Source organism: Anser brachyrhynchus (assembly GCF_964034855.1).
Source record: "Anser brachyrhynchus genome assembly, chromosome: 2".
NCBI classification, from domain to species: domain Eukaryota; kingdom Metazoa; phylum Chordata; class Aves; order Anseriformes; family Anatidae; genus Anser; species Anser brachyrhynchus.
In genome coordinates, this window is record NC_137695.1 from 110,177,651 (window position 1) to 110,201,077 (window position 23,427).

Here is a 23,427-nt window from a genome sequence, read left to right on the forward strand (position 1 = left end):
TCACTTGCACAGAGCAGTGCAAATAGAATCCTGTGAATCAAAGTTTTGTGGAATCAAACTTTCTTGGCTAAGTGGCCTTTGAAAAAAGAAGCAATATAGCACAGAGCTAGATAAATATCCTGTGAAATTAAAAACTACGTTCAGAGTACCTCCAGGGCGTTACTACCAAGGATTTTCTTTTCACAAGATATGTGAAAAGATATGTGAAAGATATGTGAAAACCACAGGGAAAACGTTACCTTGTATTGGCCAGAGTTACTCTAATGGTAACAATAACTAATAATTTTGTTTCCAATGAGATTTGTTCAAAAAATTTTTTTATGTTCAAAGGAAACATTAATTGCAGGCTGCCATGCTGGGTGAAGCTGTAATACTATTGAAAAAGATTTTTTAAAACACAGAATGAAGTTTTACAAATTTTAGGATTCTCTTTTTGCTTTGATAAACGGAGATAAACGAACCTTGTCTGACCCTTTATGTATTCATTTAAAGATTTTTTTCCCCTTTCTTCTCTTCGAACTTCATAGAAATATCTTGAGATTTCAATGCCAGGTTTTCAGACATGTTTAAATAATTGCTCTTTGGAAATGATGCCAAACATTTCTTCTGTATCATCACACAAAAAATACCTTCATGTACTCTGCCAAAAGTACTCCAGAAGCTTTTAGAAGCATACACCTACAAAGAACTCTGTTCTGCCTAAAGGGTTTGCATTCAAAGCCTCCAGTTTATAGAAATAATAGGAGGGTACTGAAAGCATCTACTCTTTCTTGATCTTCTAGAAACAGATGATAGCTTTACCTCCTGAACTTGTGCTGAAAATATCCATTTTAATATTAAATAGAAAGGAAGTACTGTTTTTTGTCCACCCTCCCACCCCCCCCACCCCCCCCCCCCCCCCCCCCAAAAAAAAAAAAAAGAGTTCACAGAATCATAGAAGGGTTGAGGGTGGAAGAGATCTCTGGACACCATCTTTTCCAACTCCCTTGCTCAAGCAGGGACACCTAGAGCAGGTTGCCCAGGACCACGTCCAGATGGCTTCTGAGTATATCTCCAAGGAGGGAGACTCCACAAGCTCTCTGGGCAATAAGCTCCCTCAAAGCATCAAGAAACACTTTTTTTTTTCCCACCATGTGGATGACCAAAGCACTTCCAACCTCAACCCTTCTGCTATTTTTGTCATTTCCCCCCATACCCTTCAGGTATTTATATGTATTTATATACATTGGTAAGATCCCCGAGCCTTCTCTTTTCTAGGCTGACGAGTCCCAGCTCTCTCAGCCTCTCCTCATAGCACAAGTGCTCCAGTCCCTTCATCATCTTTATGGCCCTTTGTTGGACTCTTTCCAGTAGCTCCATGCCTCTCTTGTACTGGGGAGCGCAGAACTAGACACAGTACTCCTTGCAGGACCTCAACAACACTTGTCAGAGGACAAAGATTACCTCTCATGAGCGACTGGCAACATTTCTTCTAAAACACCCCAGTGCATACCATTAATCTTCCTTTCTGAAAGCGCACATTGCTGACTCACATTCAACACCCCAGCTTCTTCTCTGCAAAGCTGCTTGATGTCTTTGCATAAAGCTGTCAAGCTAGGAGTATCCCAGCATGTAATGGTGGACGTGGTTGTTCCTACCCAAGAGCAGGACTCTGCAGTTCCCTCTTACTGAGCTGGTATGAGGTTCCTGTCAGCCCATTTCTCCAGCCTGTTGAAATCCCTCTCAAGGACAGCACAACTCTATCTTATCAGCCACTTCTCCCAGTTTTGACAACTTGCTGAGGGGACACTCTGCCTTATAATCCAGATCATTAATGAGTATGTTAGATAGGATCAGACCCAATATAAATGGCTGTGATACACCATTAATTGGCTCCAATTAGACTTTACTGTGCTGGTCACCACCTTCTGGGCCCGGTTGTTCAGCAAGTTGTCAATCCACCAGTCTGCTTATAATGTCCATGCTACATCAGCTTGTCTATTTGGATATTATGGGAGATCGTGCTGAAAACCTCACTGAAGTTTAGACAGACAACGTCCACTGCTCTCACCTCATCTACCAAGCCAGTCAATTCGTCATGAGAGGTTATCAAGTTGGTCAAGCATGACTTCCACTTGGTGAATCCATGCTGACTACTGCTACTGACTTTCTTACTCTTCATGTGCCTGGAAATGGTTTCCAGGATTAGTGGCTCTATCACTTTCCTGGGGATCAAAGTGAAGCTGACCCACCTATTCATAACAGTGCCAAGAGGAAAAAGAATGATTCTAATTAAGTAAAAATTTATTTTTGTTAAGTATGTTAGGAAATTTCACATCATGGAAAAGCTGTTGATTCCATCATCACTAATTTTTTTTTACATCTACTAGACAAAAAAAAAAAAAAAAAAAAAAAAACCAACAGGTTGTATCCTGGATCTATATCATATTTTACATGCAAGTGTTACTTTTCAGGGCTGAAAATTGCATCTCCCAACTAAAACATGAATAATTTTGATACAAAATGAATCAAAACTAAACACAAAAAGTAAAAGAAAACTGGCATGGCTGGAATTCTTACCTATAATAGTAAATTTAAATGTTTTAGATGGCAGAGGCCTTCCTGCATATGTGTCTGCACTACTTTCATTTAATACTACTTGCAGCTTCAAGGTGTAGTTCCCAAGTTTCTGAAGATTTTCTAAAGAGAAATACAAATAAATTTATAAAGAAAAAGTAAAATTATAAATAAACTGAAAATATTTCACCTAGGAACTCACCCATTTTTTTAAACCAGTATGGCCATTTGCCTCCATGCTGACTTATATGGGAAATTATCTCTTTATTTCCTGTAGGTGCTGAAAAATAAACAATTATCTACACGTATTTAGGATTTACAACATAATTCTCTATTATATAAAAACATGTCACTTTAAAATGTAAAAAACAGAAATTCAGGTGCAGTTTATCACACTGATCACAGCTTAATAAAATATTTATTTCCACATTTAATCCCATTTTAATTAAAAATTGCTAGCCCCAGACACATTAAAATGAAAGCAGCAGGTTTATAAAGTTCTATTTTATCAGCTCTTTCATTACATGTTCCCTGTTAAGTCTGAGCACTTGCAGGCTGTGCAATCCATACTGTCAACTGATCAACTTGACAAATGATAAAACAAATTAGCTTAAATTGGAGCAATGGTAAAAATGTGAAGTTGACTGCAAGTATATTTGAGGAAAAAAATAACATTCTTTTTTTGCTTCAAATTGTTTTGTCTGTCTTTATAAACACTTCTGCTGCATGAAGGCACAGCCTGAAAGAAAGTATAATGAAACTCTGAGGTAATTTTTAGTGACTGGTGCTATAACCTCAGATAGTACAGGAACAATACAGGTAAAAACTCTTGCAATAATATATTCAAAATAGATTTTAGTGTAATTTAAGTAAACACAGAATGTGACTGCAACAAGACTACATAGAATAGAAAGAAATGCATGAGACGATACAACTTGATCTATTGGTGAATATAAACAATTGTTTCACATCCTGCTTTTTCACCAAATGACATATATAAAGCAACATTTGCCAACTTTTTTTCGGTATATTTCTTTGAACATTTAATTTTGGAAATATTGGGTTAATTCAGTGAGTTCTGATGTTCTTTACTGTAACATAATTTAGAGAAATAATTACTAACATGATTTAATATATGCACATAGTTTAATACATACACTACATATTTTCACCTTTAGTAGTTATCAACACTGAGAAAACAGAACTTCTCAAGTAAGTGCAGTTTTCCTATTGCACTGTCAACTGCCAGCAAGCTAAACTGAAAGACTTTGTATTATGTAAGATGCACACCTTGAAGATGCTCACATTTCTTGTATTGCCCCTTTATAGATTGATCATACAAGGGGCAAATTTATCTATAGGATAAATTTCTTCACTTCTGTGGGAAGTGACGGAAGTCTAACACTTCTGTGCATACTGATATGCAAAAGTGACAATAAAACTAATTGGTTCTTGGAACAGAACCAGTGGGAATACCTGAGCTTTAAAGGAAGGGCGCTATTACATTCTCCTGGTCTGTTCTCAAAGAGGACACAACCCTAAGTTGTTTATGTTTAAAATCTGCAAGCAACTTTCAAGTTAATATTTTTAGGTACCAAACTAGCCCAGTCTCTAGTTTTACGTAACTTGAGTGAATTGTTGTTTTAATTGCAAATTCCTTTAAACCAGAAACTATGCGTACTATGCAGAGAATCTGAAATTCATATGCTCTCCTTTTATGTGACAGAAGAGTTAATAATAATATAGCATTGAGACATTAAATATTTGGCCTTTAGGCAACTGTCATTTCATGAAACGTGGCTTTGGATGCATACTCGAAACGCTGATTGGAAATTGTCCTTGAAATTAAAAGCCTTATGAGTCTACCAAATTCTAATATATGCACAAGCAATTATACACAAGCAAATAGTTTACACTTCATGCATCTTTAAATAAAAAAGACTAATTTTAAAGACTATTTTTTAAATAAAGGCACTAAAGTACTTACAATGTAAAATAACCTTGAGTTCAACGAGAAGTTTCTTTGAACCTCCATGACTGGTACCTGGGAGTTTTTGCATTGCTTCTCCTTTTTTATTCAAAATTTCTATTCTTAATGCCCCTATATTTAAACAGAAAAATGAAGGACTTTTAAAGTATGCCATTTTTAAGTGATTGGAGATTTCTGTTTTTTGTTGTTGTTGTTTGTTTGTTTGTTGTTTTAAACAAAGGTGAATAGTATCACTTTAAACTACCATTTTCCTTTTGAGTATTCAGAAAAAGAAACTATACCTATTGGTGTACCAGCAAATCTTGTTTCATTTGGTAATAGCTCATCTCCTTCAGGCCATGTTACAGACAATTTGTCAGGAAGTCTAGTGAAAATGAGAGAAAGAACAGTTTTTCTGTGAGTTAAAAAAGAAAAAAGTAATTTATCTTCAGTAGAACATATATGAAGCTCTTTTTCTGAAAAAAGAAAAGGTTCAAAACCATTTGTTCTTGTTTAAGAGTTCCATTTTTTTTCATTTCTGCTCAAACAATTGACTGCCCTTTCACTGGGAATAAAACTAACCATATTTTTGTGCTCCCTGAAAAAATACTAAAACTCTTAATAGGAACTGCACAAGTAAACCATCACAATTCAGAGCTTACCTTGCCATTTCATCCTCTATGTATTTTTTAACAGCTTTGTCAGACACTGTTCTGTCAAGTTTTGAGATTGGAACAGTTTTTGTTTCAGCATACAATGCCTTAGGTTCCTGGAAAAAAGTTAAGTCAAGTTAAAAACAGCCAGATTATAATGCGTCTGAGAGAAAAACTTCTCTATCTAGGGACCAGACAGGTAGACAAAGACATAATGCAATATGCTAACAAATGCTACCTGGTGACTCATTGACCACTGTGGTAGAATTTGCTGAAATCACAAGGGTTAAAAATGGGCTTGCAATATACTAGTGAGCCCAACTGTGATACTATATATCGTATGGAAATTGAATTAATTTAAATTCATTGATCATTAATAATTATGTTTAATATGAGATTTACATTAAAACTGATTTAAATAAGCAATTTGATTCTTTCTAAGCAATTTGATTTCTTTGCTAAATCCAGAATTGAACGGTTGTTGAAAAAAAAAACAACCAAAACAACTTTCAAAGAAGTCTGATCTAGAATTAAGTTTACAGATTCCGTAAGCATATTAGGTATGAGAACTCTTTTTATATTTGTCTTACCAATGCAATTTGAACCTCTCCTCCAGTAGCAAATATATCTCCATCATGGTCTCCATACAAAAAAAAATTCTCAATGCTTCCATAGAATATTGGAAGAGTCTTAATGGTTTTCACCTGTTAGTTGAAGACAACAGGTAATTTCAATACATTAGTTCTGCATTAAGTGTATTGTATTTGCCTTTTGTACAGTTCGAATGCTGTTATAACATAAACAAAAAAATTCTCAACATCAGTGAGGACCTAACTTACCAGCTGCCCAGTTTTGTACGTTTTCCCATCCCACTCTATTGCAGAATATACTGTCCAAGGGCTCTGCATTCTTTTGGATGGCAAATCAGTACGTGTCGTTATTCCTTTAAAGACCGTGAATTTTATCTGTTTGTCATATTTCTCATGACAGTCTTTGAGCCACAAAGCAAATTCTCTGTCAATTTTCATTCGCTGCTCCTATAACGAGATGACAAAATAAATGCATATTATCAATGTATTACAGAATGCAAACCTGACAATTTGTGAAGTATGAACAATTATAGGAGAAAAGTGATATTGTGCTCAAAAAAATGGAATCTTCAGCTTGGAAACAGTACAATATTCCACAACAGTTACACTTCCAGCTAGAGAAAGTGTTTCCCTCAGCACTCATATTCTGTTATGAGGACAGTCTTTCCACAAAAATTGTTAAAGAAAATAAAAGGAAAAAATCTTATTTTTTTGGATTTAAAGAGTCGGCTTTAATACTCACTGAAACTGAGAGAAGCGTCTGCTACAAAGCCTGCAAAAGTGTCCAAGCTCAAAGTTCTTCAGAAGCAGAGAAATAACCAGTGACACGAACAAATGACCCAAAAGTACACATTTCATTTATGCCAGAAAGCAATACGTAATAGATTAAAATATTCACCTGTCCATTGAAGATTCTTGTGAACAGAGTATTCTTGTCTTTTAACTTTAGTTCTAGGTCCATGAAAGTAAGTTTGTTTGTGCTGACCTGAAACTTATCATTGGTAAACAATGCACCAGAAATTCTGTTGTAGCATTCAATTGGTGCCAATCCTCTCTTCTTTGGAGGAGCACACCAGTCAAAACTTAAACAAAAGAAGACAGACATTAAAATCATCTTCTATACAAAGGACGGTGCTTACGCCGTAGAAAAAGATTGGTCTACATTGTAGAAACTGATTATTACTTACTCTTCCACAGTTGTGTATGGGATTAATCTTCCATTCCAAAAACATTCAAAAATAGGTCTTTTTCCTCTGGCACCCTTTTCCACTATAAAGCAGTCGTAATCCTCATCATCATCATTTAACTCTGGATTAAAAAGACGACATTCTCTATGAATAAAATTCTTAGAAACCAGTGTAATATCACACAACATAGCATTTAATGATTATCTATGCATAATAGGTTACGCAGAGTAGCACCGCACATGATATCAAGTTGGGTATTTACTAGCATTTTTTTGTTTAAGAAATACCAAACAAAGTGTAAGGAAAATTTTAAACAGAGGTTGAATATTTCCAAATTTTAAGTTGAATAAATAATACTTATGTCCCCTCCACCTTAATGCCATATGACGTTTTTCTAATATCATAAAATCTTCTCATTATTAAACTTCATTTATTGTGTTAACGGAATTTCAAGGGGTGATGTTTTCCTTTTTTTTAAAACACTAGCATTTAAACCTGAAAACCCATCAAGACTGCATAAAGCAAATTTTACATTTAGGGCTTAGTCTACATGTTGTCCTCTGCAGCATTCTGGTGTTATAATGTCTTGAATCAAACTGCTGCTCATTATTTTCTCAAAAATCTAACATCAGGAAACTGAAAATGTTTCAATCAGACTGCATTTTGTAAGAGTTTATAGTCTGATAGCAGAGGGAGTTATGTCAAAGAACAAGTTTACATGAACAAGTTACCAAAATAACCAATATCAGGAGGTGAAGTTCTCTGTTCTGCCACAATCCCATTTAGATGATTATTTACACTTCATGTTTTTTTTCTATTTCATTAAAAGATTTGTAGTAGTAGGATTGTTTATAATATGACTTTGCCACTGATAAGCAGCATAACATTTCACTCACTTGATGGATAACATGGATCATCGGGGTATGTTTCTTTATCATACAGGAAGGGATGGTATCGGATGATGCCTTCCACTATACCTTCTCCTTCAACAAGCGCCTTAAACTCAAAACTATCTGCTGTAGTATTTATATACAACGTCTGCATGTCATCTTTGATCTCTCTAAGATTGACAATCTTTGGTACTTTTCCTTTTTCAAACATTGAAATCTGAAAAACAAACAACAAAAAAAGTTGATCCTCCTTAGACAAAAAAAACTAGAGTAATTAGCATTTCTGGCATTTGTGTTAACTGTTAGCAAAATGCATTAGCTTCTATGCTGCAATGATAAAGTTACTTCTCAAAAACTAAATTACTTATGTATCTTAAAATGCTGCTGTAGTTCAAAATACATAATTCTTACCTATAGATATAAAATTTCTTACCTCAATGTCAATGTTGTTGAAAGGGCTTATCTCTTTTGTTACAGCATTAGTTTCATTCCCTTTTGGTCCATGGATATAATAGTGATAGATATGTCTGTAATATTTTTTAAATGAAAAATACATCTCCAAAAATTGAAATTAGAAAAAATGAACATTATAATTTTCAGTTAAACTCTGCAAACAACAAGTATACCTGGTACAGAATATTTACTAAAGACAGCGAGTTATTCTTTTTTACTTCTTTCAACACTTATTTCCTTCACACACAATCATTCATAGATCAACTTTTGGATAAAATAATCAAGAACATTACAAATTGGAAAACAATACACAAGTGAAAAAAAATATTATTGTTACATGGCTACAGATCCTTTACATCAAAGCACAAGCTAGTAAAACTGTAGGGTGTTTTGCACTCTAGAGATTAAAATGAACTAGAGCCAAAAAAACCTCCCACATTGTTTCCAATTCTTTATATTGATCATTTGAATAGTAACAGAAGTATTTAACAATCACCAGCCTTACATTATTCAAAAAAAAATGTTACCCTATTTCAATATAGACAAAGTTATGGATATGACCTGCATATTAGAAATACATGTTTTAAAATTTGTAAACGTTATGTACTAATAGTACCTCCATCCATTTCAGAAGCCACAAAGATCTATACTGTCAGATAGGTTAATTCTTTACGTTGAGATATGAAGTTCAAGAAAATTTAGGAGCTTAAATTCTATTTAATTCAACTTTTCAGCAAGCTAGCTAGTTCTTCCAGCTTCCAAAGTTTGAGTCCTTAAACCTCATAGTAGTGGTTTGCAGAAAAATGAGTTTATACAAGCCAATGAGACTGAACGTATAAAAGAACCTAAATCAACCTGCAAGTGTTTATAGCCTCTTTGCTTCTGACATCTACCACACTAAATGCATCCCAAGGAGAGATCCCAGGTCAAAATTCCTCATGCTCTCATTGCTCATGACTTTAGAGCAGACTGGTATGTCCTCATTGCAGAGCATTTTGCTTGCACCTCCTCCAGACCTCAAAAAGTGCCCTTGTGGTCTTAAAGCGGAATTGTTTTGGGGATTCATCTTCCCTCCCTCCATTTCAAAGCATCTGAAATAATGAGGGCTGTTCTGTAGTCCAATAGAGCAGAATGAAACTGGTATCATCCTGTGTAGCAAAAGGCACAGCACGAGGATATGCAGAGATGTTTGAGGGAATAAGGCCAGCTGAAATACTGGTAATGAATTGTATAACACTGTGAAGCAAAATCTGATTAGATTTGCCGTAACAGCTGCAAGGGCATAATTGAGTAAATGGTGCCTGTCTTTCCTCTCAAGTGGGAGCAGTTTTTTCACTTTGGGAGATCTCTAGAATGAAGATACACATGTAAATGCAGCTAATCATCAGAATAGTCCCTAATTGGGTAATGGGGTACCTAAGTTATTTGTCAACGTAGATGTACCCTGAAATTTTCATATGGTTATAAAGGGTTTCAGTCACAGGTTATGTGAACAGCATTTAATATAATATTATCTAATCATCATATTATGTATGACCCATTACTATTACAGTACAGGTAACAAAAAAAAAATAATATATAGATTAGAAACCAAATTCTAGCTTGCCAGTTATTCAAAATTGGACTACACAACGCTAGTAGTGAGTAGTCAATATCATACAGAGTTCTCCCTCTAAGGCTGGGATGAAGCAGTATTTTTCCATATATATATTTAAAAACACTATGAACACGAAGTTAGGTACTAAGGTTAGGAGTACAGCTGTCAAAGTAACAACGTATTAAGTTACTCATAATTAGACTAGTAATTAATAACGTAACACCTAAATAGGTTAATAATTAGAATGGATAATTATATAATAATTATCAAGTCACACTGATGTTCATGTTTGTAAGTATCTTTCTTTGGATGGGGGACTTTTTCAGTTGTGCTGATTTTAGGAAAAACAGCTAAGACTACATCAACAAAATATATATTATCAACAGTCTTAACAAGAATATTAACAGGAATAAAGCCATTGATGATGTACTAATAGGAAGCAACTCGTAATTCTCTGACTTTGTTAGTAGCCTAGTTTTAAATCAACTATAAAGCACCAACTTACGCCAGCTGCCTTGTCCAAAGGTGAAAGTAGTTTTTCAAGTACTGCATATGATCTAGTTGAACACCTGTAATGACAACTGCCGTGAAACTCTCTTTATCCCTTTCTTCTAATATTAGATTATGAAGAAATCTTTCATCATCACTTGTGATATGTGTAGAGTCAGTTGGCTACAAAAAGAGTAAAATAATAAGAGCAGGAATGTAAACTGAATTACTGAACTCCCATCAGCTTTGAAAGGACTAAAAATCAGAACAGGAACGCAAACACACAACACTATGTATCACAAAGGACTAATGCTCAAAATGAAAGCTTCCATATTCAAAATAAATGAACTGAGAATCCATGATCCAGTTCATTTTCAATGCACTCATCACTGCATTTTAAATGTTTAGAAATTCATTTAATCATGCTTAACGTAGCACTGTGTATAGTACCTATGTCCTCATCTATCAAATGGAACAATCCTGTGTCCAAGACATAAGAATTTATAAAGTAAATCACGCCACAAAAACAAAAACAAAACAAAAAAACCCAACATTTTTTGTTTTTGAATGCATAGTCTGCTTTCTAGAACAGAACTCATAGAGGAAGAAACATGCTTTGGCTGTGAAACAGAAAATGTGAATCCTCAGTTCCAGCTGAAATATCTAGCAGTCTCACAGAAAAAATGAAGTTGTGATTGTCTTTTCCTGGATGAATGCACCTCACTTTTATATGACAGGTTCCTAAGCTGCATAAAAACACAGTGGTTATTGTAATGCTTTATGCTGGACCAGTGGGTAATTTTTGCATATGCTTCATCCAGAAAAGAAGGTATTTTGAACACAAAGATTGAGATCTTTCTAGAAATCACAAATGACTGATACAGCTTCATGCCTTGTTTTGCAAGAAAGCAGGCAAAAAGGAAACATCACTAAATTGATTAAAGGATGCACCTCTGAGCTAACTGCAGGTAGTGAAATATGTTAGTCAACAGTGTCCTATTAAGGCTTACTTTCCCCAGGGAACCAAAGAGCTCTCCTTAACCAAAAAGATGATTAAACCAGTTTTGGTGCCTTCCATCAAACTCAGATTGCAGTAATCCATTACAATTTCTATTTCTGACCTAACATTCACTTGGTCAACTACATGTACTGCAGATCCTTTTTCAGGACATGCAAGGGAAAAATTCTGACGTTTAATTTCACGTCAGTATTCCAAACTTGCCTGGCTACTTCAATCATTTATACCAACTTCTAAGTCTCAAGTTGTCTATCCATCAACTCCACACTGTTGAGTTGCTCTTCTATAACTACGTGCTTCAGTGTCTACAAGTTTCCCATTACTTCTTTTAACACTACACATTGCAAGTGATGCAGAAGTGAAGACATCCCCAGATAAATATTACAAAAACATTACACAGGAATTATGTTACAAGAAATACTACAGGAATTCATGTTAGCCTGGGAACGGCTTTCAATTAAAAACGAGAAAGCATTAAGGCTCCTTACCTTTCTGTTTCGAATATATCCACTATATATTGCTTCTTTGTTTTTCTCCTTCTTTTCAAAATCCTCTTTGGAAAGGACAAGTTCATGAACATCCTGAGAATCCGCAGGTTTGCTTATCATCTGTTTATGTGTTAGTATTTAAAATCAAAATGAGAGTTAAAATGAACACAATAAAATAATTTAGTGACATGATGTGACATCTAAAATGTTTTAAAATGAACCCAAGGATCGATATCTACTTACTCTGGCAGATTGTCCAACGAAGAATACTGCTTGTTTGCCTCCAACTCCAAAATATGAGATATCACTATTTAAGCTACGAGGTACTGGCAAAGGGCGAACATATCCTGAATGATCACTGAGAGTAAAAATGGCTTTAATAAGTTTTCTCAAGCCAATTATCATTTAAAGGAAAAAAAAAAAAGGAAAGAAAAAAGAATCTTCTGATCTAACCAGCCTGTATTAAACTCTTCCCTGCAGTCCCTCTCTTCAAATGTTCTTTATTTCATAATTATAATTTCAATTAAAAGTAACGTGCCTAAAATTCCTGATGTACTTTTTTTATTTTAAAAGTATGATGATAGAGTAACTTCTTTCTCTTTAAGTTATCTTATGTCTTCTGTCCCTTCTAGCAAACCAAACTTCATTCAGTGAAAGACATCTAACTTTTCTCATAGGAGAAGTTATTTATGATTAAGGCTACGATCACGATCTTCAAAGAATCCTGTCCTAGGGTATTTTTAAGGTATTCTTAAATAAAAAATGACTAAAGCTCAAGAATTGTATGCAATTACTTGTCTGGAATTTTTCTACAGTAGGGTTAAGTGTCACTGTACAGGTTGAAGGGAATGGACTTGGGAATGGACTGAAAACCGTAAAATGTATCATTGCAAGCACCAAGAAACACCATAAACTTCTACTTTCTTCTTTAAAGGCAAAAGACTTTTATTTTGCCTAGCCTTCTTCAACAGATACAGACATCTTCAGTTATAATTTTGCATTACATCGTACACAATTAAGTCAAAAGAAAAACCAGCAGAAACCTAAACTAAAACCCTGTATTCATTATACCCTTGGGGAACCAGTAACACTACAGACGCTGAATGCATTGTTTACTGCACTATTGAAAGGCTTTCAGGTAACAGATGAACATGGCTTAAGAGCTCTGCAGAACGCAGAATGCTCTTAACTGCATGCAGACGAGCTGAAGACAGCTTGGAAAAGGCCATGAGAATAAAAAAAATGTTCTTGCAGTACCATAGCATTAGAAGAATATTTCTGTGTTATGAAACTTTTCTCTTTTCTCCTTACAGAAAATACGTACCTACTGATGTGCAATCATAGAACGACAGGCTTCAGGTAAGCACTGCTGAAGAGCTGTGCCTTAGAATGACATTGTACAAACATTTGTACAACTTGCCTATTGCAAAAACGATTAAAACTTTCTAACCTCTCAAAGTCACCTTGCCTTGTAAACTTTGACAATCTGTACACCGCCCAGTTGTTAAGCTCTTTAGAAGTCATTCCTCTTCCATTATCAATCACAGCAACAGCTGGTTTTCCATTGGAGTCATCAAATAACTGTTTGGGGAAAAAAAAAAACAACAACAACAAACAAGGAGCACCATAAGATAAAAAATATATTAAAAAAGGAAAACCACACCTGAGAAAAGCAGAATGCTTCTATCTTACCAATTTGATCTGTATGCTTCGAATACCAACATTTCGGGATGTGGCTGATAGAGAATTGTCAATCAACTCGGCAAGGGCAAATGCTAAAGAAATTAAAGAAAAATCACCCTATTAAAATCCTGTTCTTAAAAGACAGCATTTAGAAAACAGACGCACACTTGCAGTAGTTTCTTCTGAGCCATCAGGATAATACATTCCTGTCCTGGGTTTATGTGGCAAGGTGTTGGTAGTGGGGGGAGGGCTGCAGGGGTGGCCTCTGTGAGCAGAGCCCAGCACTGCCCCATGTCAGATCAGAGCCAGCTCCAGCTGGCTCCAAAGGGACCCACTGCTGGACCCACTGCTGGCCAAAGCTGAGACAGTGACTGACACTGGTTGCGCCTCTGCAATAACATACTTTAAAAAAAAATAAAATCAAAATTGCTGTGTAGCAGGTGTGAAAGAGAGGAGTGAGAAAAAACATGAGAGAAGCACCCCTGCAGCCACCAAGGTCACTGAAGAAGGAGGGGAGGAGGTGTTCCAGGTGCTGGAGCAGATTTCTCTACGGCCTGTGAAGAGGACCCTTGTGAAACAGGTTGTCCCCCTTAAGCCAATGCAGAGGGCCGCACTGGAACAGTCATCTCTACACTGCAGCCCATGGAGGACCCCACTCTGCAGAAGGTGGAAGTGTCCATGAGCTGCAGCTTCTTTCAGGGGAGTCCATGCAGGAAACAAGCTCCTGGCTGGAATTACAGCCCATGCTGGAGCAGGCTGCTCCTGGAGGACTTCATCCTGTGGTATGGACCCATGCTGGAAGTGTTCTTGAAGCCTGTGGGCAGGACCCCATGTTGGAGCAGTTCCTGAAGGACTGTAGCCCATGGGAGGGACCCCACAATGGAGGAGGGGCAGAAGTGGAAAAGAAAGTGCTATGAAATGACCACAAACCAAATTCCCCACTCCCTTGCACTGCTTGGGCAGGGAGATGGTAGAAGAGTCAGGAGGGAAGCTGAGTCTGTGAAGAAGGTAGCGTAGGGGGGAAGGTGTTTTTAGTACTCACTATCTTACTCTGCCACTATCCTGGCAATAAAGTTAATCCTCCCGAAATAAAGTCTGTTTTGCCATTAACTGTAACTGGTGATCAATCTCCCTGTCCTCATCTCAACCCACAAGTTTTTCCATCCTATATTCGCCCTCCATCCTGCTGGGGATGAAGAATGAGAGGGGTTTGGCAGGCAAGCAGTGACCAGCTAAGGTAAACACCATAAACACAAATGGACCAGAAATAAACACTGTCAGAACTACCAAAATTACCTAACACCTTGTTTATTAATGACATAGAAAGTGGGGCTGAAGGCACCCTCAACATGTTTGTTGACAAGCTGCATGGTGCGGTTGGTGTGCTGGAGGGAAGGGATGACATCCAGAGGGACAGGCTTGAGAGGTGAGCCCACGTGAACCTCATGAATTTCAACGAGTGCAAGATGCTGTACCTGTGTAGGGGTAATCCCAAACATCAGTACAGGCTCGGGGGTAAATGGATTGAGAGTGGTCACTCAATACATAAAGGGGGCCATAAAACAAAGATGGGGAGAGCCTCTTTACCAGGGTGTGTTGTGATAGGACAAGGAGTAATGGTTCTAAATTACAAGAGGGCAGATTTGGAACAGGCGTAAGGAAGAAATTATTTACTATGAGTAGTTAGATACTGGAACAGGTTGCCCAGAGAAGCTGTGGATATCCACTCCTTGGACAAGTTCAAGGCCAGGTTGGATGGGACCTTGACAAACCTGACCTTGTGGAAAATGTCCCTATCCATGGGGGGGGGTGGGGGTGGGGGGGGGTGTTGGAACTACATGATATTTAAAGGTCCCTTCCAATTCAAGCCATTCTATGATTCCACAACCAAAGAACAGCGGCCCTTTATCGAGTATGAACATCAACATAATGAACTGGTCAGAGATACCCTTAAGAGAGGTTGTAAATAAGCAGCGTTAGCTGCAGTACCCTTACAGACACTCAAAACTGCTCTTTGCTCTAAGTCAATTCTAGTATGTAATAAACAAAAGCGGACTTAGTTACTGATGTGTTCAAAAGTTATACAATTTGTAGTCTTCATAGCTTTAGGATTGGAGAGCTGTGACACACAGCACCAGAACTTTTGGACCGTTTTTAAAGGCTTTTTTAGTAGCAAGACGAATGATTCACAGCATGAGTTCTCCTCTTTTCCAGGTCACCTATTGCAGAGTACAGATCAGGTAAAGAACTCACTTAAATACATATGAAAAGTTCCTCACAAATGCTTGAAGCTTGCATTCCCTCTTCTAGCAAGAGGCAGGCTGCTTTAGCAATAACATGACAGACAAAAACATAGTAGTAAAGTTTACTGCTATTAAAAGTTGGATTTACTACTAAAGAAACCAACAAACTTCAAAAGGACAATGTTGAGATCCCATATTTAAATAATTTCGGACTCATGAATTAATATGCTTCAGGTATTTGGGCAACAGCATGAAGGGTGAGAAAACAGTACATGTATGTTGGTAATACTGCCAGATGGACTCAATCAAGAACTCAAAATGTTTCTAACACAGCAGGTTGTCAAGAAACTTTGACATCTAGGCCCACAGACATTGACAGGCCTGATCAAATTTTTCCTCTCCTGTGGATTTTCTTCCTTCAATGCTTCTGGAACAAATAGATCTGTCAAAGATGCTACTATATTCTACATTCAAACCATACCATAATGTAATGTTTTTATATGTCAACAGAAGATTTGACATTGATCGCATCTTCTGTTACCCAGAGATTTTCCATCACTGGAGTTATGTACTTTGTTAGCTATATGGTAATGCACTTCAATACTGTCCTTTTGAAGCAGACGGCAGTGGACATGATTTTTCATGTGCTTCATATACTTTCATGAAAAGGTGTACTAAATAATGCAGGCACTGATGCATTCAGTACTGCACGGAAGTGAGCACAATGTTAAGTGATGGAAGTGATGAAGTCTTATCAAGAACAGAAAAGAAACAGCAAAGAAATCAACTGTGCCAGTAAATAACGGAAAATAGAACATATATGTGTATTATCATTTCATAGTAGCATATTGAGGCCTGCCGAGAGAAGGAAAGAGAGGTTTTCCTACCAAGGGAATGATCAGTATTTCACCGGAGAGGAGCAGTAGCTGCAAAATACATGATCACTTATAGCAGATGTGTAGTACTGAATGATTTCATATTCACCAAGAACTTCTGAGATTTAACAGTTCCTTCTGTCAAACCAACTGTTTGTTTGATTGCACTGTTGTTAAAGTGAAAATAGAATGAGAGTTGGATTGTTTGCTCATTTGAATCTTGTCAAACTCTGTGACTGCAGAGAATGGAAATGCTTCTAGTTAACCTAACTCTAGCAGTGAGGACAATACTTCTGTGTTTTTTGGAATGTACACATTTATCTAAAAGTACTTTTGTCACATTTTTTTCTATTAGCCTGCACTAATGTCTGTAAACAAACAATAATTCAACACTGACAAAAATCACGACAAAGAAATCTCATTCTACTGATCTTGTTATTTCTCTTGTAATCTATTCACACAGGCAAAACACACAGCTTAAAACAACAAATAACTTCAGAATCCAAAGATGAGAGTGGAAAAACAAACAGAGAACATTTGCCAATAACAGAAAAATCTGATGAGTGAAATTAGCAGAAAAGTCAGATAATCTAAGATAAGATGCTAACCATCTACCTCTGGGCGGCTTCAGTATCCATAACACGAACCTCCCAATACGCCACAGTGCATGTCACTGAAATGTGACACGAGGTAGCAGTATGATTTTGTAATGTTTCAGAACTGAAGAACAAACAAGTCCTGTTCAGCATTAAGATCTATCACCCCGACACAAATATATGGTATCTGCTAGCTTCAGATAAGCTAGCATCATCTGCTAGCTTGTATCTGCTTCTTCATACTCTCCAAAGGAACAGTCCCGCTGTTGACAACACTTTGCCGTACCTTACAGAATCACAGAATGGCTGAGGTGGGAAGGGACCTCTGGAGGTCATCTGGTCCAGCAGGGCTGCCTAGGGCAGGTTGCCCAGGACTGTTCAGAAGTTCTCGCCTTTGGAAATCATTTTCAGTAGTTGCCCCGGAAGGTTCACACCTGCTAGTTGGTTTCTAAGAATTACCTCCTCAAAGCATAAGAACAATTCATTCTAACATGCAGAAAATTAAGTATACAGCAACAGCCCAAGACAGATGAATAAGAGACTCCTGAGATCAACTGCTGACAAGAAGTACACAAGAGGCTGAAGAGAGGATGGGCTACCCAGCAGGAGTACAGAGCCATTGATCAAGTGGGAAGGGATAGTGTTTGGAAACCCAAAACTCGGACTTGGAACTAGTGAGGGACATGAAAAGCAATGAGAAGGGCTTCTGCAGGTATGTTGCTAGCAAAAGGAAAGCTACAGTAAGTATGGATCTGCTGATCTATATGGCAGGGGGCACAAAGACAACAGACACTGAAAGGGCCAAGGTACTTAATATGCTGTCCTACCCCACCCTCATCCTTTGATCTTCACTTGCAAGGTTTGCCCTGAGTTCTACCAGATCCCTAAACCTACTAGCAGAATGTGTGGGGAAAAAATCATCCCCTCCAATACATGAAGACACAGGGAGCTCACATAAGCCCATGCATCCAAAGGACACTAAGGAAGCTGTCTGATTCCATTGCAAGGCCACTCTGTACTATCTTTGGTGACTGGGCAGTTCAGTGGTGACGGCAGAAAAGCAAGTATCTTCTTCATGAAGGGCAAGGAGGATGTAGAGAGCTACAGGTCGGTATCCCTGACCTCAGTCTCCACAAAAGGAGCAGGTCCTTGCAGAAGACATTTCCAGGCATGTGAAAAGTGACATGGAAACAGCCAGAGTGGTTTTACCAAAGACAAATCATGCCCAACCAATCTGATTGTCTGCTATAATGAGACGACTGTCTCCGTGGACAACGGAAAAGCAGTGAATGTTATATAGCTTGACTTTAGCACAGTCTCTGATGTGGTGTCTCACAGTAATCTTATAGACAAATTGCTAGACAGATGAACATAATAAGGTGGGTTAAAAATTGGCCAGGCCAACAAACTCAAAATGTTGCAATCAGCAGCATGAAGTTCCAACTGACAGCCAGTTACTAGCGCTGTCCCACAGGAAACAAAAATAGGGTCAGCAACACTTAATGTCTCTGTGCTCTCAGTAAGTTAGTTCACGGCCAAAACCAAATTTGGGAAAGTGGTGAATGTAATAGAAGGCAGGGCTACAATGCAGAAGGACTTTGACAGGAATCTCAAGAAGTTCAACAAAGGCAAATCCAAAGTCCTGCGCTAGGGATACATTAAGCCCATGCAGCAGTACACACTGGGAAGCACACTTGCTCTAAAGCAGCTTTACAGGAAAATCTCAGGATGCTGGTGGGCATCACCTTGAATATCAGTCAACGGTGCACTCCTGTGACTAAGAATGCCAACAGCATGCAAGAGTTGTATTAAACAGTGTAGGCAAGCGCATTAAGGGAAGTGATTCTTCTTCTCTATTCAGTACTTGTCAGACTGAATTTCAGGTCTTCTCTGAAAGACACTAAAATACTGAACTGAGTCCAGAAGAGGCCTCCAAATAATCAGAGGACTTGGGCACAGGACGTACAAATAGAGGCTGAGCGAACTGAGATCATTCAGACTTAAAAGAAGGCTAAGGGAGACCTTATTGCTGTCTTTGTGTTAGGAGGGTACAAAGATGAAGCCAAACTCTTCTCAAAGGTGTACAGTGACAGAACAGGAAGCAACAGACAAAAGCTGGAACATGGAAAATTCATTAGACAAAGACGTATATATATACATATATTTTATAATCATAGCAATGGGCAAGTTATTAGAACATGCTGCCCAAAAAGGTTATGAATGTCTCTCATGGAAACAGTCAAATCTCCAGTGAGCTTGTCCAGACACCTCATCTAATTAACTCTGCTTTGCGCAGGGGTGATGATACGACCTCCAGAGAACCTTTCTGACTTAAGTTATTCTAGGATACGACAAAACAGTTTCACATCTCCAAGACTTCCCAACCTTTCCTTGAAAAACCCCTGGATGGCTACTGCAGGTAATGATTACCATACATAGATTGTAATTTTCAACATCATCAGTTTCAACCATCAATTCGGTGTCATGAGGAAATGAAGTAGTAGTCTACTTTTACAAAAGCCTTGAGCTTAACCTCAAGGGCAGAAGCATCAAGTTCAGTTTAAGAAGTTATACGTAGACAAGAAATGCTCAGGCCAGTTTGTACTGCTGTACCTGGGTTTTATTTTGTTTAAAAAAAGTACAAACAAGAGCCTTAATTAAGTAGAGCAGAATGTACATGCCTAGAAAAAAGAACTTCTGTGATCCATAAATGGCACAGAAAATGTGAACAACAAACAATGCTTTAAGATCTCTCCCCTGGCATACGAAGTAGAGTCTACCAATGAAAAAAATGCTAAATAGTTCAATCTATACAAAAGTACATGACATTTCACATCACATGCAATTAAGCTGGGGGCACAAAACTACAAATTATTATGAATTCTAAAAATTTACATAGTTCAGAAGGTAACTGGACATGCTTATGGAAAAGAAAAATTTACAGGCATGAACTCAAAAGTCCCTAAATTACTTTTTTTGCACCTCTGCCTTTCTGTTCTCATATTACTTTCTCAGGTCTCTGATATTGGTTGCTGGTGGGAACTAAAAAGAACTAGGCAGGCACTGAACCAAAACAGTGTCTTTGGGGGAGCTGGGAGGGGGACCAGCGAATGAATAGCAGAAAGAGAGTGAGGGGGCAAAAATAGAATGTTACTTTAAAAATGCAATTGCTATTTATAGACACTGATGAGATGTTTTTTTTTTTTTTCTTTTGAAACAAATAGCTGTGGGAATGGTTTAGTGTTTGAGTCTTGATGTTTGCATTTTTCCAGGCAATTTTGAGCCTGCTGTACCTAAGATGTACATACTTAAAAAGCAATCATAACTCCAGATATTTTTTTCAGGGAAATCATGAAAGTACTTTTTTGCAATAAAATAATACAAAATACTAGTTACGCATTTAAAATATGAGCTAGATAAAAATTAAAACATATCTCTCTCTCCCCCTCCTCCCCCCATATTTCAAGTAAATTTTACCAGTGAGAACAAGCATTAAGTTCTGTAGAACAACACACAGAACAGCAGGCAAAAGACCATGGTAGCTCATAGAAAAAGTGGTCATCGGATTCAAACACAAAATCTATCTTAAGTACAACAGACAAAACACTGATAATAAAAATGATGATCTGTCCTAATGACATCTGCAAGATCATCATCAAGACTCAAGTCATTTTATGTCTAAAATACTCAAACTTCTTACAGGTGTATTTGGGAAGGTACTTCTGTAAAAATGGCCATGAAAGAATCCAGACAGAGTCACGTTTAAAAGAACAATTTGTTTAAACACCATAATTAAGTTTCCTTTTACAGCTAAGGAAACTGTATTTTCCACCAGCTGCAACTACAAGTTACATTGTTCATAACCATTACATTCATATAAACATCATTTATGTAAGATTATTTTGGCAAATACTTACGCAAAGGATTTTGCCCTTCACTGGCATAATATTCATACATTCCACTTTTGACAAGTGTATCATAGTGGGGCAGGAAGTCAATTCGCTCCTTTGTTGCTGTAATTAGCACTTGATCAACTGACTGTAGTAGATATAAAGTAACTCCATCCTGAACAAGATCACCTGCAATAAAGAAGAAATACAAAGTATACCGAAGAGCATTCACTGCACTCATCAACTTCTCAAAAACAGTACATGTTTAGCCTCCGTATTTGCTTAGGCTCTGACTACTCAGCCTCCTGGCACAACACCTAATTTAAAATCTTTCCACATTTCCAAGCCTAATAATGCAATAATAATAATTCTCTGGTAAGAGCTATTAATGAGCAATTTTTCCTATTATTTACAGATTTTGTGATGGAACTACAAAAAAAATATCTTTAATAGTTGTAAACGTACTATCAGTTGTTAAAAACGTTTCAGTTTTGTAACAAATCTTGGCAAACTATTACAGAATTTTTATTTCCAGTTAATTGCTGCATGTAATAGAGTAAAAAAAAAAAAAAAAAAGCATCATATGATCTTTAGAATCAATATAAGAGACAGCTGTATTTATTTTGCCATCTAAGATACTTACCGAAGTTGTCTTCTGTAATTTCTTTCCTGTTTGTTGTGGTGATAACAAAGTTTTCATCAGAAGGTATGCCAAACGCCTACAAAAGTGGAGGTCATTTAGTTACGATAAGAAACTACTCCATGAAGTGTTCTGATAAATGAAAAAGAACAGTGCTCTTTCTATTCACTTTGCCACAAATTACTAAAAAGCGACCAGATATTTTTCCCAGAAGTAGAAAAAACTAAGTCCAGGACTTAATTTCGTTTGCTTTCTCAACTTAGCTGAAGTGGTTTGCCTTCTTACTTAAAATAATGTTCTAGGGAACAACAGGAGTTTTAAGGAGGAGGAACCATCTTACAGGTAATCACCTCGGAAGCTGAATAACGAGACTAACAGTTCTACCACAGACTGCACAACTTGAACAGTAATGATCTACATGACCCATATTTAATTATGCTTTAAGGCATTAAACCAAACATGCTGAAATACTTGTTTTCCAATTATATCATGCATGAAAAATTAAGACTGCTTTTAGAAAATCTTTATCATTAAAACACTCAGGTATATTCTTTGAAACCTAAATAATTTGCCCCCCTGCTCTTTCCAACTTTTGAATGCTTCTGTAGCTTTGGACTTTTTATCCTGCTTTTCTACGTGCCTCTACACGCCCTGATCTCTGCACCCTGGCATCCAACATTAATATCTCTTTCTGAAAATAACATATCAGGTATCCATATTTTTTTACTGCCTTTCCAAATCTTTGAGACTCCAATTCTGGTGAAAGCCAACTCTGGTCATGTTTAATTCCATCAACCTTTTTAAACCTGGTCATGATTCCAACAGGTCCTCTCTTAGCCAGATCTCTCCCTGAAGCTCTTGCATTACATGTAACTACCTGCTCTGATCATTTCCCATATCTATTTCTTTCTATCCCTAGTGCTAAAACTCTCAAAAATATTTTTAAACCACTGTTTAAGGTTTCATCAGAGAAGTCTGCTTCCTATCTTCCAATTACCTTCACCCTGGTTGCTACCATGTTAAAGATACAGTTAGAATCCATTAGCAAAATACCTTAGCAACAAATTACCACATTTCTCACTGCACTTGGTACAAATGAAACAAATGGACATGACATGAAGTGATTGATGTTCAGACTCAAAAATGCAATAATTACTCTAGACTCTTAACTGTTATGTAAAAGTCACTTCCACTTAACCTCTCACAGCGCACAGATTTCCATATAGCAAAGCCATGCAGGAAAATAATGCTCAGAACAAGGAAAAGATGGGCAGAGCCCAACGGGTGATGTTCAACATGGCTCAGTGCCAGGTTCTGCACTTTGGCCACAACCACTCCATGCAGCACTACAAGCTTGGGGCACAGTGCCTCAAAGCTGTGCAGAGGAAAAGGATCTGGGGATGCTGATTGATGCTCGCCTGAACATGAGCTGGCAGTGTGCCCAGGTGGACAAGAAGGCCAACGGCATCCTGAGCATGCCAACAGCATCAGGAATAGTGTAGCCAGCAGGACCAGGGAGGTGATCGTCCCCCTGTACTCAGCTCTGGTGAGGCCGCACCTCGAGTGCTGTGTTCAGCTTTGGGCCCCTCACTACAAGAAGGACATCAAGG

General features: G+C 37.4%; 1 protein-coding gene across 2 annotated transcripts in view; it reads right to left on the reverse strand.

Moving 5' to 3' along the window:
* SMCHD1 (structural maintenance of chromosomes flexible hinge domain containing 1) overlaps positions 1 to 23,427 on the reverse strand; it is an 83,416-nt gene that overhangs the window by 47,980 nt on the left and 12,009 nt on the right. The window contains exons 2-19 of one of the 2 annotated variants that reach the window (XM_080582819.1): positions 21,821 to 21,896; positions 21,205 to 21,366; positions 13,583 to 13,665; positions 13,359 to 13,471; positions 12,134 to 12,248; positions 11,891 to 12,010; positions 10,401 to 10,567; positions 8,279 to 8,372; positions 7,852 to 8,062; positions 6,956 to 7,076; positions 6,667 to 6,850; positions 6,018 to 6,215; positions 5,769 to 5,882; positions 5,188 to 5,294; positions 4,828 to 4,910; positions 4,544 to 4,657; positions 2,759 to 2,836; positions 2,560 to 2,679 (exon numbers count right to left, since the gene is read on the reverse strand). In XM_080582819.1, the coding sequence (XP_080438945.1) occupies positions 2,560 to 2,679; positions 2,759 to 2,836; positions 4,544 to 4,657; positions 4,828 to 4,910; positions 5,188 to 5,294; positions 5,769 to 5,882; positions 6,018 to 6,215; positions 6,667 to 6,850; positions 6,956 to 7,076; positions 7,852 to 8,062; positions 8,279 to 8,372; positions 10,401 to 10,567; positions 11,891 to 12,010; positions 12,134 to 12,248; positions 13,359 to 13,471; positions 13,583 to 13,665; positions 21,205 to 21,366; positions 21,821 to 21,896 (2,260 nt within the window). Of the gene's footprint in view, positions 1 to 2,559; positions 2,680 to 2,758; positions 2,837 to 4,543; positions 4,658 to 4,827; positions 4,911 to 5,187; positions 5,295 to 5,768; positions 5,883 to 6,017; positions 6,216 to 6,666; positions 6,851 to 6,955; positions 7,077 to 7,851; positions 8,063 to 8,278; positions 8,373 to 10,400; positions 10,568 to 11,890; positions 12,011 to 12,133; positions 12,249 to 13,340; positions 13,472 to 13,582; positions 13,666 to 21,204; positions 21,367 to 21,820; positions 21,897 to 23,427 lie in introns of both variants that reach the window. The other variant, XM_080582818.1, reaches the window with a different exon arrangement.